This window comes from Sminthopsis crassicaudata, chromosome 5, assembly GCF_048593235.1.
Source record: "Sminthopsis crassicaudata isolate SCR6 chromosome 5, ASM4859323v1, whole genome shotgun sequence".
In the NCBI taxonomy this organism is placed as follows: Eukaryota; Metazoa; Chordata; class Mammalia; order Dasyuromorphia; family Dasyuridae; genus Sminthopsis; species Sminthopsis crassicaudata.
In genome coordinates, this window is record NC_133621.1 from 106,878,912 (window position 1) to 106,896,313 (window position 17,402).

Consider the following 17,402-nt stretch of genomic DNA (forward strand, 5'->3'; position numbering starts at 1 on the left):
ACTCAGTTTCCAGTTCCTTGCCTCTACACAAAGGACTATTACAAACATTTTTGCACATTTGGTTCTTTTCCCTTTTTTATGACTCTTTGGGACACAGGCCCAATAGAAACACTGCTGGATCAAAGGGTATGCACAGTTTTGTAGCCCTTTGGGCATAGTTCCATATTACTCTCCAAAATTGTTGGATCAGTTCACAACTCCCACATCCCCTTCAACATTTATCATTATTATATTTTCCTGTCATCTTAGCCAGTCTGAGAGGTGTGTAGTAGTACTTCAGAGTTGTCTTAATGTGCATTTCTCTGATCAATAGTGATTTAGAACATTTTTTTCATGACTAGAAATGGTTTTAATTTCTTGAAATTTGTCTGGTTATATCTTTTGACCATTTATCAATTGAAGAATGGCTTGTATTCTTAGAAACTTGAATCAATCCTCTATATATTTTAGAAGTGAGGCCTTTCAATGAACATTTCTCAAAAGAAGAATTTATTATTAACAATTATTTGAAAGCATGCTCCAAGCCACCTATCATAAGTGAAAAGCAAATCAAAACCTTGAAGTTTCTTTGCTCATTTCTTAATAAATGAGCAAAGATGGCAAAAAAGGCAGGAATAGTCAAGTTAAAGGGGTTGTAGAAATCTGAGTATATTAATGAATTAAATTACACAATTCATTGTGTAATGAATTAATACACAGTTGAACTGTGAATTAATATTACCATTCTGGAAAACTATCCATAATTATGTAAAGGAAAGTGACTAAAGTTTCACAGCCTTTGACCCGGATTTTCCAAGAGGTCACCAAAATATTAATAGCATTTCTTGTGATATCAAAGAATTGAAAATAGAGTAGATAGCCATCAGTTGGGGAATGGCTAAATACATTGTGGCTCATTATGGTAATGGAATATAATGCTATAAGAAATGTTCAATGTGATGATTATAGAGATGAAAAACATATGAATTGTTGCAACACAAAATAAACAAAGCCAGGAAAATAGTAATAAATAGTCACTGCAGCAATGTAAATTATAAAGAACAATAACAAATCAATCATTACCAAATATTTTGGAATTAATATTCACTGAGCTTGACCCCAAAGATAAGAAATTACACCTCCCTCATTTACAATAGTGGAGAAGTATGGATATGAGATATTATACATAATGGCAGACTTTTTTTTTGATAAGTTTAGTTTTGTAGAATTTCTTTTTCTTCATACTGCATTATAAAAAATGGCTCTGAGAAATGGTAAGGGGAAAGATGCAATAGGGAAAAATAGATTCATCTAAAAAAAAAGTCAGTATTTTAAAAATTTTACTAACCATCATTAGAGAAATGAAAGAATACAGATTTATCTGGCCTGTTGAATTATCATATCTTAGAATCATAAATTTAGAGTTGGTCAGAAATTTTAGGGGTCATCCATTGTGAATTGCTGATGGACATAGCGGTAGTACATGGAAAGGATGGTATTTGCCCCCTAGGTTGCTGCATGGCTGAGTATTTTCTGTCTAGTCACTTAGAAATTCTTGAGTATGTGTTATGTACTATACATATTTATACTGTTTGTAATTATATGATTCTGCTTAAATAGCTAAGTGTTAGTCTACTCTTTGTGTTTGTCTGAATGTGTGCCATACTCTTGTTCTTGAAAATCAGGATGTAGAGATAATCACATTAAATAAATGAAGTTTGAAGTGGAAAATCAGTACAGACAGATGTAAGATAAACAGAAAATACATAAAAGTTCAATCCCATTCACCCTTTGTTCTTTTTCATATACTCTAAATAAGAATAAGTAGAATAAGTCTTCACCTTCTCCTCAGTGTTTGATTTGTATGCCCTTAGAGTTGGGCACAGTGAAGACTGCCATAGCCTACTAAGATCTTATATCAGATACAGCTGCCAAAGTCATATTCTCACAATACAGATGGCAGCATGTCACTCCTTTGCTCAAGAATTCCAGGTGATTTCTATTGCCTCCAGGATAAAATGGAAATGTTTTTGGCATTCTTCATAATCTGACTTTCCTTTTCCAGTCTTTTTGGAATAGGACTTCACATATCTATATGTGTATAAATATTTATAGATATACACACCTATACATATATGTGGTCTATGTGTATATGTGCACACACATACATATACGTGACATAGTGGGAAAGGGTAGTAGGCACAAAAAAGCAACATTAGTTTAAGTGTTTGGAAAAGCTTTCTAACAATTAGAGCTGTCCAGAATGAGAATGGAATGCCTCACTCTTTCCCTCCATGAAGGACTTCAAGCAGAGTGTGGAATAGCACTTTTGGGATGTTATAATGAAGATTCTTTTTATATATCAGTAGAACTAGGTGGCAGTTTAGGTCTATGATTTTGTCCCAGTATTTAAAATTGTTTCTTATGATTCAAGGTATGGTTCTTCTGCTGCTACTTCATGCTGAGAATGGACAGTGTTGCCTCTAAATCTAACACAAAGTTTGCAGCCTGGGGATAGTAACAGGACTTCCTAACTTCAAGCGCTTCTATCCATTTTGCTACAAGATAAGTTAGAAAAGTAAATCATATTGTGGAAAGATTTGAATGCCAAATTATAGATTAGATATTTAGCAATAATTAGTAAAATTACTAAAATATACTCTTTAAATGATATGACATCACTGAAATTGTTACCTTTAAAAATCTGTTTCAGGTAAAATATCAAATTAATATAATTATTACAGGTAATTTTCTTCAACTTATTCTTCTTTTTCTTATTCCATAATTGTTAAGTCTAGGTCTTGGGTTAATATACTTTTATTAAATTTGTAATGAGATAATGAGAAGAAACAGGTATTCTGTTTCTAGATTATAGAGGCCATGATGGTCTTGATGGTCATTTCCTGATTGTAACTAAGGATTCAGTGAAATAATATAGTGTTGCCCTATAGTTGCTTTGAGCTCTTAAAAAATTAAAATCTTTCTATTCTTTGTGTTAGAAAAAATATTTTTTTTAGGTTATTTCTAAGTGAATGGGAAAAGCTAAAAGTATTCTATATCTTAGAGAACTTAAAATTTATTCTCATTGTAGAAGATTTTTGAGAAAACATGAAGGCATTCTTAAAATATATATACATATGTACATATGTACATATGTGTGTATGTGTATATATATATATATATATTTTATTTATATATATATATATATATATCTTCATTAAACAGCTAAAGTTCTTTTTAAAAAAATAAAAACTAGACAGCTAATTCTTTTGTACAGATTATTTCATTTCCTGCCTCCATATCTTTATACCATTGTTACCTCGTGTCTGGAATGTACTCATTTTTCACCTACAAGTCAAAATCCCTAATTTAGTTTCAAAGTATCACTCAGGTTCAGCTTTCTTACCCAAGATCTTACAATAATTTTCTCTTCCCTTCTCTTCCCTTCCACTCATGCCACCCCACTTATTATTATTAGTCTTGTTAAAAATTACTTGGTATTTTTGTTGTGTTGTTCATTTGTTTATACTAATGTGATTACATTTTGGGTTTTCTTGGTAAAGATAGTGAAGTGATTTTCCATTTCTTTCTTAGTTCATTTTACAAATAAAGAAACTGAAACACACAGGGTTAAATAATTTGCCCAGGATTACACAGATAGTAAATGTCTGAGTCTAGATTTCATCTTAGTAAGATGATTTTTTTTTCTGACTCTGGGCCCAGTGCTCTATCATTGTACACACATTTAGGTTTGAATTTAGTGTGTACTTACTTAGCTGTTTATATGTTGGTTCTCTAATAGATTGTTTCATTTTCATTTTTGTACCCTCAGCTCCTAGCACAGGATTTTATAAAATGATTCATGTGGTATGAACTGTGTAGAAACCTCAGTAGCAGATTTTAGCAATGTCTTGTATTCATTGATATACCATTTCTGAATAAGAAATTGGAGAAGTAGAGTATGCTACAGAATGTATTGCTTTTTTTCACTGTCACAGTGAATCTGTGATTAATCAGTACATATATACTCTTTCCAGCAGTGAAGAGCCATGTACCTCTAACTCCTCTATAGAACATGTTCTCAATATTTAATTATGCTATATATCATCCATGATTGTGAGAATTCTTTCATATGTAACTGGTTAATAGTAACATTTCTTTTGAGACTTAACATATGCATGAGATACCTTCTTTTAGTAGAGTTTTTAATGTTACATTTTGCTCAAAAAAAAATAGTGCTTTTGCATAGTCAGCAACAAAAAGTACAATGGAATTGTGTTACTTTTTTTTTTTTTTCCACTTTTCAGTTAATTATGTAAAAGTGTAGAGGAGACTAGATAGCTAGATGGCTAAGTCCTGGAGTCAAGAAGACCTGAGTTCAAATCTGGCTTCAAATACTTATTAACTTTATGATTTTGAGCCAAGGCACTTTGACCACAAGGTCAAGAAGAGTCACACCCAGCTACAAGACAACAATAGAGGTATAGAAGAATTTGTGAAAGCTTGACTGGTTTCATATTTCCATCAGTTATAACCTTAATGCATATAAAAATCACTGTTATGATGGTTTTTTTAGAGCTGAGAGCATAAACATATACATTAATCATAAAAATGAGATCATATGCCATTCAATTAAAATAACTCCAACCTGACGTATTTAAATGAGTTATTGACACTTAAAAATGGGAAATGGATAAAAGAATAGTTATTGATCTTTAAACTATCACCATTTCCTTAAAAAGTTTCACTAATACAAGTAAATTTCTAAAACGAGGAGACCACAAGAACCTAAAATCTTTGCTTACTCAGTAAATGGTTTATTTCCTTTCCAAAGAAGAGAGAGATGACAGCAGGATGATTTAGAACATAAATTCATTTGTAAAGTTTTATGGAGAAGGATGCTGGAAAGTTATAAGCAGTATCACCTCATAAAACAGTGAAAGTCATGGGAATAAAAAGTTGGTGAGAGGTCTGATTAAGCAAAGACATCTCAACAAGGGTAATTATGGATGAAACTGCATAGTGAATCATGAGCAGGGAAAAACTGATAATGGTTAAATCTAGTTTAGCATTGATTTAATTCTACAACAAATAATGGTTTCCTAGTGATATAATAATTGGTGTATACTCAGTGTGGAGCATATAAGAGAGAAGCTGGCGGGATGGGGGGGAGGGGAGAGGCAGAAGGGACAAACTTACTAGAAGCTCTCGGAGGTTGAGACAGAGTCTTTCCATCATCCACCTTTGTGGGGGCTGGAGGCTGAAGTACAAACCTTCAGATATTCGGAGAGAAGGCAAAGGACTGGCGGCAGGAGCTCAAGCTCACAGAACCAAGGAGAGAGATAGGCCTTTAAGAAAGCTAACTTGGCCCCAGGAAAGGAGACAAGACTTTGAAAGAGACAATAAAGGATTTGGGCTTTAACCTCTGGTTGTACTTGTGGTGATTACTGAACTGAAAGGAAGGCTGCCTCCAGAGACCCCAAGAAAACCTCAACAGAGAACATTACATCTTAGAGAGAACATTATAACACTGAAGTGATTACATTTGAACCTTTAAGTTTCCAGTGTGCAATGTATAAGGAAGTGGAATGGTATTGAAAAGTAAAGATGAAAAGAAAGAGCAGGTGAAATAAAACAAGTGTATAAGGAGATAGTTCATGTTGGAAGCAACATAGTTCCTTAATATTATGAAAGAAAGGAGGGTACAAAGATTTGGGAAAATGATATTGCTGTCCCCCCTCCCCCCAAAAAAAAAGTCTGCTGAAAGAATTATCAATAACTAATGACCCATGGGTCTAGTTTCCTTTTGCTTCTGAATTTTTCTTAGAATAGTCTGTGTATGTATCAAAGATGTTCTTATTAAATGTTTGAAAAAAAAGTACAGAATATCGCACTACTTATTGCTTGACTATACAGAAGCATTCAGTTCATAACCTTTAGTGCTTTCCTCTATCAAGTCTCCCTTGCATAGATCAACCTCATACAAAATTCCTTCAAGGTCACTACGTAGAATTTTGTTCAAACTTGTGGTTATTAATGACAAGTAAGGTGTAAACTAAGGATAATATGCTTTTCAGTGGGACTTTTCAGTCCTAGAAGATGTCTAGTACAGAGTTGAAATAGAAAAAAATTTTTCTTAGAGGGGAAAATACTTCTTTTTACAGATAATATTGTACTGTTTGCAGCAAGGTTTAGACCAGTTGTCCTCAAACTTTTTAAATAGGGGGCCATTTCACTGTCCCTCAGACTGTAGGAGGGCCGGAATACAGTAAAAACAAAAACTCACACTGTCTCCACCCCTCAGACCATTTGCCATAACCCAGCGGGCCACATAAACTTTCTCAGCAGGCCACATGTGTCCCACAGGCCGTATTTTGAGAACCCCTGGTTTAGACTATCTTAGAACTTTTTTAATTAGATAATTATAATTATTTAAAGTTTGTTTAATTGTCCATTAAAGAAAAATGAAGTGAATAAAGAATTCCTATTCTCCAAATTGTCTAATTATAGACAACTTGTAGAGCTTGACCCATCACTGCATATATTTTAAATAGTCATTACAAATGGACAGCAAGGCGAATCCAGGCTTAAGCAGGGTAAGCTGTCTTTGGAAAATGGTGCAATGATTTGAGTGACCTAAAACAAAGACCCTTCTTTTATAACAACAGTACACTTCCAGGAATACTTTACTCAAGAACTGAAGATGAGTTTCATTTACATCATGTAAAGGATAATAGAGAGGTACATGGTGAACATGAGGAAGTTTCATTATTACAAATACTGATGGAAGAAACTAAAGAATGTTGTCAGAGACTTGGGCACAGAGAGAAATGGACCATTTGTGGAATGAAAATTAGGAATAGCTATTAGAAAGTCAGTGTGCTCCATAAGTATATGCACAATGTTAAGAAAACTAGAGGAAGATTCTCCAACAGATTGAGGGACTTTTATGATGATTTATGGAAGTAAACAGACTAGAGTTATGTAAAATAAGTTGGCAGAATTATGTTCTTCTATGTTGCATTGGAGTAAGTATTGACAACAATGAAAGCAGAGATCCATTAAAGTAGTATTGTAGGCTCTCACTTTCACTTCCACTCCCATTCCTGCTTTCTCTCCCTCTGCCTCTCGCTTTAATGTTGTTTGATGTCTTCCCTTCCAAAAATCTTGAAAATTGACTCCTTTTAAATTATCTTCAGGATGAGTCTTTTCTCTATGTTCTTCCCAACTTTGTTTTCTTTAGAGCTATTTCTGCTTCTTTGTATAGTACATTAAAAACTGATATTTAAATGTGGTTGTATGTGAAAGAGGAATATGATTTATTAGCAGGGTTCACTTACCTTAATTGAAATAAGTTCTCATATTTTGAATACTAATAGTTAAATGTCTTTTAAGACCAGAGTTGTAGATTCTTAGCACCCTCTGCATCGTTTTCTGCCACTCTGTCTAAAATCAGTGAAGAAGCAGCCTAAAAGATAACTTACAGGTCTTAGAGCCACTTTGTACTTTTCTTTGTTGTGTGGATTTCTAATGCCAAAGACTTTTCATCTAGTATCCAAATTATTGGTGATGATTATTTCCATGCTTAGCTCTAATTTAGCTAACTCTAGAACCATATTCAACATCTTTCCAGCAAGGTTAAACCTTCCAGAACTTGAATTCTACTTGCTGAGCCTTGAGAACCAAATCTCTGCCAAGAAAATCTCAAAATAGGGTCACAAAAGTTCCAGACCCTCATGAGGAAAAAGATATGCCTGTCCCATACAGAACCAGTTACCAAGCAGTCTCTCATCTAGGTACTGGCAAATACTTAGATGTACTAATTATATTTTATTTTCAAAGTAAGAAAATTATAGAAATGTTTGGGTAGTGCATCTATATAGGTAGTCATATCGTTTTATAGGTATTCATAATTAAAGTAACAATTTGAAACATAATATTAGGTGGCTACAAAGCTCATCTCATTTTTTCCACACATCTCATTTACTTTTCACCTCTAATGGTCTTGATGTTCATTACTGTACTATATTTCATTCAAATTTTATTGATCAGTCCATTTTAGAAAATACAATGATTTGAAGAAAATACTTAGTTTTAGGGTGGGAAATGAACTCCATTTCCCTTTTCCAACCATCATTTTTTACTATTTTTTTTCTTTTTAAGGGTGAAGATGTTAATCGAACACTTGAAGGTGGTAGGAAGCCTCTTCATTATGCTGCAGACTGTGGGCAACTTGAAATCCTGGAATTTCTGCTACTGAAAGGAGCTGATATTAATGTATGTCTTTAAAAAAAAAAATAGGTATCTTAGTTTAGAATAATTCTGCTCTATGGTTTAGATAATTGGTTATTATACATTTTTTAAAAGCTATTTGGAAGAGCCTCTTTTTGAAGAAGAAAATTATTTAAAATTGTATACCAGTTTCCTAGCCTTTAAGAGATGATTTGATACCTTTTAGAATAATAAGCAGGATGAATTGGCTTGATTTTTGAGGTTCAGTATTGGAAAAGGAATTGGATTTTCTTTTACATATTTAGCTGTTTTAAATTAAGCTGATGTTACATGAGTGAATTACTTTTCATTTGCACATATATGTATGTCCTAAGTCTACTTTTTTAAAACTTAACTTCTTATTCTTGAAGTTTGCATTTGCTAGATATACTAAAAATTAAAGAATTAAAACTTTGTATGGAACAAGTAAATATTATTTAAGTGACATGAAAACTAAGTCTCTCCTTATCTATAATGATAGTGCAAATTGAATGTTTTAAGACCAAGTTTTTAGTCATTTCTTTTTTCAATATGAGTTAGCGGCGGGATTTGACAACAACCACCAAAAAAATTCATTTCATCTTAGACTGAACTAGGGGAACTTCAAGCCTGAACTTTGAGAAATTGAAGGATTGCCATTTAAAAGGGGAGGTACTAAATCCCATTTCAATGAATTAAAATAGAAAGCTTTCAGCACATTATATCTCTAATGATGAACTAAGATTGAAATGGGTTGCCTGCCAAGGTGATAGTGACCTGTGGAGGTTTTAAAAGAATAGTTGATTACTGTCACTTTGTCAAGGATGTTATACAGGGTATTCCAGCTTAAAAGAGTGTTGTACTAGATGACTTCTGAGAACATTTAACAGCTTTAGAATCATATGCGTTAAATGAATGAACATTTTTATACATTAATTTATTATTTTGTAGGCTCCAGATAAACATCACATCACTCCTCTGCTGTCTGCTGTATACGAAGGTCATATCTCCTGTGTGAAATTGCTTCTGTCAAAGGTAAGAGCTATTGCTGATTTTCACTGATTTCTCTAATAATTAATGTTAAAAGACAGGTTAAAGATATATGAGTTTTTAAATTTTTCTTTGTGTATTTAACATAGCATGGGGCACATACTAAGTATTTTAACGAATGCTTATTGGTTGACTAAAGATAAATTGCCAAGTTTTATTTTGTTTCAAATTATTTCTGGTATCAGGCATTTTCTCAGTTGAGACTGTAGTCCTAGATTCTACTTTCTATACTGTATCCAGACTAAGTATTTACTTATTCAAACACACTGTAGAAGTATTTTAGTCAAAGCAGTACTGGTCTAGGGGTTTAAGAGTTTGTAGGTCGTGGTGTTGACTGGCACTTTTAGTTAGCTAGATAAGTCACTTAACCTAAGTGAATCATAGTTTCTTGATCTATAAAATAAGTATTTTAGACTCTGCTTCTTTTATCTCTAGGATTAATTTTTCCTGTAACTTTCTCTTCTCAAAGAGAAAACTGTATAATAAAATATCAATAATAATACTGAAAGGTATCTCAGGGAACACATTTAGTCTAACCTCTTCAATTCAGTGCCAAAATTCTTTCTCTGACATTGCTAATATGTTGTCATTTACCCTCAGCACTTTATGAAGCATTTCACTATTATGCAAATTTGGTTAGAAATTTTTGTTTCCCATGATTTTCACCTTGTCTTCCTATTTATAATATAAACCTAATCTACTCCTTCCTTCTACATAGTAGCCCTTCAAATATTATATGTTCCCTTAGTTTTCTTTTCTTCTAAATATCTTCAGTTCTGTTCACCATTCTTTAATAACATGGTTTCATAACTTCCATTTTATTGGTCCCCTTTCTCTGGATGGATCAAATTTTATTGTACTTCACAAAATGTTGTTCTTAGGATTAAATACATTTCAGGAAGCCCTAAATTGATAAATAGATTATCTTCCAAAAGTTTGTAAGTTAGTGATTCAGAACTAAATGTGTATTTACAATAAAACTAGTATTACAAAGAATGATTAGACTTCCTGGCCAACTCGAAAAAGCCAATTTAACATCTAGCTAAAAATGCTAACATTTTATAGTTCTAATAATGTATCTGAATCTAATAATGTAATCTGGACTTTATGTAATGCTTTAGTGAAATTATATTGTATTTATGGTGTGCCCCCACCTTTTCTTTGTTAGTCTAGTTAATATTTTTCCACAAAGCTCAGCTGATTCTGGGTTCTTTGCCTTTCTCGTGCCATTTTTTTAGACTTTATTACCCTTTTGTAGTTAGTTGACAGAATTATATGTCCTTCTGTCTTTTGTGCATGGTGGGTTTTTTTTTGTTTGTTTGTTTTTTAATCTCTCATAATCTGATTGATCCCTTTTGATTCCTTCTCCTTTTCTTGTTCATGTTCATGTACTCAAGAAATATATACTGATTTAAGGACTGTCTGGCTAAAAGGGAGCATATAAAAACAAAAGCTTTGTACTAAAGTCCTAAGAGAAAAGGAATGGTTTCTCCTTATAATTCAGGAAATTAGGAAAGATGTGGACTGCTTTCACTGGAATCTAAAATCATAGGATCTTAAAATGCATTATTTTATACATAAGGAGACTGAAGTTCAGAAAAGAGAAAAATACAGAACAGCAGAACAGGGATATTCAAACTTTTTTTTTTTTTTAAGTCAGTTTAATACCAATTGATGATTCAAAATTCAGAAAATTGCATTTTTCTTTTAAAAGTTTTATTGATGATTTTTTAAAAATACTGCATTTATTCTTTACTCCTAATTTCCCCTTCCCAAAACTTCTTCTATGACACATTGATCTTGTCTAAAAGCATATCCTTTATTCCATACTTATAATCTATCCTCTCTACCGGAAGTTGATCGTCAATCTTAGAATCAGATTGGTAATTGCACTGATGCTAGCTTAGCGTTTTACCATTTACGTCATTATGGCCATTATGTCTATTCTCTTATTTCTGCTTACTTTGCCCCTATGTCAGTTGTGTCACACTCAAATAGAAGTATATCCTAGATACTTGGAAAATTACATTATCTATATATATGTATGTGTGTATATATATATATACATATATACACACACATACATATGTATAGTGTATTTTTTTTTATTTTATTAAATATTTCCCAATTACATTTCAGTCTGATTCTGGCTGTACTGGAATTTTGCCTGCTGACATCTCTGCTTAACATAATATATAACATATTGAGAGTGAGAAATGATAATTGTGTGACCAGAGTATTCCATTAGTATCTTTGCCATTCTAGACAAGGAAGCTTGAAACGAATGCCTCCAAGATATATTGGATGGATCCATATGATAACTTTGAGGAATACACATTCTTAGATCGTTTTTGATCATTGTTTTTTTGTTTTGTTTTGTTTTAACAGTTTTTATTTACCAGATATATGCATGGGTAATTTTACAACATTGACAATTGCCAAACCTTTTGTTCTAATTTTTCCCCTCCTTCCCCCCCCCCAGATGGCAGGTTGACCAATACATGTTAAATATGTTAAAGTATAAATTAAATACAATATATGTATACATGTCCAAACAGTTGTTTTGCTATACAATCATCCTGGTTGGTCATTTCTTACAGAACAATAATATTCCATAACATTCATATACCACAATTTACTCAGCCATTCTCCAATTGATGGGCATCCACGCAGTTTCCAGTTTCTGGCCACTATGAAGAGGGCTGCCACAAACATTCTTGCACATACAGGGCCCTTTCCCTTCTTTAAGATCTCTTTGGGATATAAGTCCAGTAGTAGCACTGCTGGGTCAAAGGGTATGCACAGTTTGATAACTCTTTCAACATAGTTCCAAATTGCTTTCCAGAATAGCTGGATATATTCACAATTCCACCAACAATGTATCAATGTCCCAATTTTCCCATGTCCCCTCCAACATTTTGCATTATCTTTCCCTGTCATTCTAGCCAATCTGACAATTGTATAGTAGTACCTCAGAGTTGTCTTAATTTGCATTTCTCTGATCAATAGTGATTTGGAACACTCTTTCATATGAGTGGAAATAATTTCAATTTCATCATCTGAGAATTGTCATTCATAAATTAGAGTCAGTTCTCTATATATTTTGGAGATGAGGCCTTTATCAGAATCTTTAACTGTAAAAAATGTTTTCCCAGTTTGTTACTTCCCTTCTAATCTTGTTTGCATTTGTTTTGTTTGTATAAAAGCTTTTTAATTTGATGTAATCAAAATTTTCTATTTTGTGATCAATAATGATCTCTAGTTCTCCTTTGGTCACAAATTCCTTCCTCCTCCACAAATCTGAGAGGTAAACTATCCTATGTTCCTCTAATTTATTTATAATCTCATTCTTTATGCCTAGGTCATGAACCCATTTTGACCTGATCTTTGTGTAAGGTGTTAAGTGTGGGTCAATGCCTAGTTTCTGCCATATTAATTTCCAATTTTCCTAGCAGTTTTTGTCAAACATTGAGTTCTTATCCCAAAAGCTGGGGTCCTTGGGTTTGTCAAGGACAGGTTTGTTTATTGATTATTTTGTCCTTTGGACCTAACACTGATCAACTAATCTATTTCTTAGCCAATATCAAGTGGTTTTTGTAACTGCTGCTTTATAATATAACTTTAGATCTGGTACAGCCAGGGCACCTTCGTTTGATTTTTTTTTTCATTAATTCCCTTGAAATTCTTGACCTTTTGTTTTTCCATATGAACTTTGTTGTTATTTTTTCTAGGTCATTAATATAATTTTTTAGGAGTCTGATTGGTATAGCGCTAAATAGATTAGTTTAGGTAGTATTGTCATCTTTATTATATTTGCTCGCCCTATCCAAGAGCATTTAATATTTTTCCAATTGGTTAGATCAGACTCAATTTGTGTGGAAAGTGTTTTATAGTTTTGCTTATATAGTTTCTGATTTTCCCTTAGCAGATAAATTCCTAAATATTTTATACTATCGATAGTTATTTTAAGTGGAATTTCTCTTTGTAACTCTGTTGGATTTTGTTAGTGACGTATAAGAATGTTGATGATTTATGTGGGTTTATTTTGTAGCCTGTAGCTTTGCTAAAGGTGTGGATCATTTCTAATAGCTTTTTAGTAGAATCTTTGGGGTTTTCTAAGTATACCATCATATCATCTGCAAAGAGTGATAATTTGGTTTCTTCATTACCTACTCTAATTCCTTTACTCTCTTTCTCCACTCTTATTGCCAAAGCTAACATTTCTAATACAATATTGAATAGTAATGGTGATAGTGGGCAACCTTGTTTCACTCCTGATCTTAATGGGAATGGTTTCAGTTTATTCCCATTACATATAATGATGCTTATTGATGGTTTTAAATAGATGCTACTGATTATTTTAAGGAAAAGTCCTTTTATTCCTATACTCTTTGATCTACATTGTTAAAGTAAATTCCAGAAGTAGCAAACACAAATATGTTTTAGTATAGATATTTTCCCACTTTTTAGTTAGTGGTTTTGCTAGGTCAAAAATAAGAAGTTTTCATTTACTTGACAAAGCACTATTCCAAATTGATTCCCCTAATGGTTAGGGTATGTCACAACACCCCTAAAATTGTATTAGTGTTCCCATCTTCCCCAGTGTTTGTCTTTTATCATTTATCACTTTAAAGGAGTTAAGAGTTTGAATTTTATCACTTTAAAGTATTCCATATGTTTTTATTGGTATTTTTTGTTTTTAACTTACATTCATTTCTAAATATATTCCTATATCCTAAATATATCAACTCTACCCAGAGAGCTGTCTCTTATAATAAATATTGAAAAAGAAAGAAACCAGCCAACACTTTAGCTCATAATTTCTCACTCTTCTCTGGGTCCAAGTTTGGTTTTAAATATACAAATCAATTTGTCATATTATTTGTCCATCTTACATTGTTGGCATCATGGTTATTTTTTCCCCTTGATTTTGTTTACTTTCTTCTGTATCAACTCATTAATAACTGAGGCAAGATAGAGATTAGTTTTTAATATTTTATTTGGATTTTTGAGAGGGAAAGATTTTCTATGAACAAAAGATCAGGGAGAAAGGGGTGGAGTCCAAACATTGGTAAATGGCAGGAATTTCCAAGGGCAGACCATCAATCTGTTTCTGACAGGATGGGGTTGAGGACCATACATTCTTGATAACTTAGGAGGACTTGAGAGACAGAATGTGAACTCCCCCTTATCTTGAGATTATACACATTTACAGTTCATAACCTTAGAGTAGCCAGCCCTAAGTTATATCAGTCCTAATGGTCAGAGGGGGGGGGGGATGCTACCAGGAGGATTGCAGCAGGACAATAAAAAGAAACTGTGGCACAGCAATTACTGATCATTTCTCTTGTATATCTCTCACTGAGCTTTTTATCTCAAAATGAGAAAAATGTGGATTTGGGTGGTGTGTAGACTTAGACTACTCATGTAGATGGTTAGACTGAGGGTCGGTCCCTTTTGTTACTAAATCTCTGCCAAGCCAAATAATAGTACTTGTCAATAATTGGAAGAATTCTTCCCTTACAGCTCTTACATCATTTGAGATCTCATGTTATTCATAAGTTTTTAAGTCTTTTTTCCCCATAAGCATTTATGCAGTAGGTACCTAGTCCCATTCTCAAGGATCAAAGCTTTTAACCTGTCTTTTGTCATACTGTCCTTTGGCAAATGGTAAAGCCTATACCCACCTCAAAATAATGTTTTTTAAGTGCCTAAAATAAAATTCATAGGATTCCAAATATTTATTTGGAATTCCACTGAAATATTTGTTTACTTATTTTTTAACCAAGCTCTTAACCCCAGGTTAAGAGCCCCTGCTTCAAATGGTCCTCTTTCCAAGTTCCTTCTTTCACCTCTGTTTACCAAAGGCTTCCAAAGCCTGTCTGGAAATTACCTCGGTTCATTATGAATGAAAGGAGAATATTCCTATCTGCCCTCTCTTTACTCTAGTCAGCCTGAGTTCTGCTTTTGAAACTGTAAACCATAATGGGACCCTTACCCCAAGAGCAGTGGTCTCTCCCAGTAGCTGGAACTGTCTTCCTTATTCTTAACTTTCCTTTCATCTAGAAAAAGCCACTATTGTTTACTTAAGTGTGAAACATGTTTCATCTTCCCTTTTGCTAGTTGTTGTAAAATTATTAATCCTATGAACTCCTAATCAGTGGAACCTTGGGATTACAGAACTAACTTTTTTGTTCAGAAAAATGAAGCCTTCAATCTTAAATCAAATCTCTTGTTTCACTCAGAATAGGAGTTATTTATTTTCTTTTTTGGTTTTCATGTCCAGAGTCTGTGACATAATTCTCTTTCCTTGAAGTTTCTTGCCTTCAAACCCAACACTCTGCCACACAGCTATCCATTGGTTCAAAATAGGAGAAAATAAACTAACTTCTGAGTGCTGCAAATTTCTTGTCAATCAATCCGTGGCTAAATTAGTTTGTCAATAGATATTGGAGTTGATACTCCAAGGTGGAATTGATTCCCATAAGGACTCAAGAAATTCAGGTCATCATCAGTGGCCAGAAACTAGTCATGAAATTTGAGCAAATACAAGGGTAGATGGTATCCCTTTTCCTTCCTCTGACCTAAGTTAACACTAATTTGCATAGAAGCATATGATATAAAGTTTGGGGCCTTCCTGAGAAGCTTTTATATATTATATAAACTAATGGCATACTTTGGGATACATATCTACAGAGTATCAATATTAATCCATAATCCTTCATTTTTATATATCAGTTGTTTTTAATGTTATTACTTTGTTCATAGCATTTTTAGTGAAACTTGTCCACTTTTGATAATTTTCCCCAAAACTAAATTCCAGTAGCTATTATTCAGAGACCATCCCATTTTGCCGACAGCAATTTATTTTAAAGAGGGAAAGTGTTTTTGAAATTGATATAATAAATTTAAGTTCATATTTATCAAAATTAAATTATTTCAAGATTGATCTGCTGTTGAGTTTACCACCATGGAAGTTTTGTAAACCAGGTCATTGAGAAATTAATTGTGTTCTTTATGGAAACCTTTAACTACTAGAATGTAGCTCATTAGGCACTAGGTCTAGACTCAGACATTTACTAAGTATGTGAAGATGAACAAGTTACTTAAGTTCCGTCTACAGCTACTTCCTCATCTGTAAAATGAAGATAAGAATACCTTACCTCATAGATTTGATTGTAAGGATCTAGTGAAATAATAATTGTAAACCACTTAGCACAATAAATGCTTTATAATTGTTAGTTGTTACTATAAAATGGATCCATAAAAGCAGTATTTAAAAAGAGTTTAAGTATTTAAAATGCAGCTACTTATGTAAGATGGTATGCCTACTCAGCCAAAATGGCTAAAATAAGATAAAAGTAAGGAAACTCAGCAAACATTTATAGAAACTTTAGTCAACATAACTTACTGTGGAATTGTAATGTATGGAGACTTTTCATGCATTATTTCATTAGATCTCTATGATAGCCTTATGAGATAATTAGTATATTGTCATTCCATTTTATAACTTTGGTGATTGAGAGTCCTAAGATATTTGTGATGCTGAAAATATTGCAATAGCCAGTACTGGCTGACTGAGGCAATTGGGGTTAAGTGACTTGCTCAGGGTCACACAGCCAGGAAGTGTTAAGTGCCTGAGATCAGATTTGAACTCGGATTCTCCTGACTTCAGGGCTGTTGCTCTATCCACTGCACCACCTAGCTGCCCCCATCCAGTGCTCTTTCTAAAGAAATAAGCCACATGGAGATGTCTGCAGCTAAAATATATTTTACAGAATGTGGGATTCGGACACTAACATATATCTGACCAAGGCACCTTTCTACAATATGTCCAGTCAAGCAATAATTCAACCATCATTTAAAGACCTCAGATAAGTAGGAACCTATTACTTCTATGGGTAGTCCATTCTTCTTTAGAGTAGTTCTCATTAGGAAATTTTTTCCTCACTTTTTAAGTTCTGTCTTCTGAAGCCAAAAAAGAATGTTTGATATGACATTCCTTTAGATTAAAAAAAAAAAAAAAAAAAGTCCTTACCAAGTCTTGTCTTTTCCAGTCTTAAACATCTTCAGTTTTTTTTTTTGTTTGTTTGTTTGTTTGTTTTTTTGTTTTTGTTTTTGTT

The 17,402-nt window shown here is 33.0% G+C and overlaps 1 protein-coding gene across 1 annotated transcript in view; it reads left to right on the forward strand.

Moving 5' to 3' along the window:
• Positions 1-17,402, forward strand: part of MTPN (myotrophin) — a 63,358-nt gene that overhangs the window by 30,233 nt on the left and 15,723 nt on the right. Inside the window, exons 2-3 of the mRNA XM_074267833.1 lie at positions 8,143-8,256; positions 9,181-9,264. Coding sequence (XP_074123934.1) covers positions 8,143-8,256; positions 9,181-9,264 — 198 coding nt within the window. The remainder of the gene's footprint in view (positions 1-8,142; positions 8,257-9,180; positions 9,265-17,402) is intronic.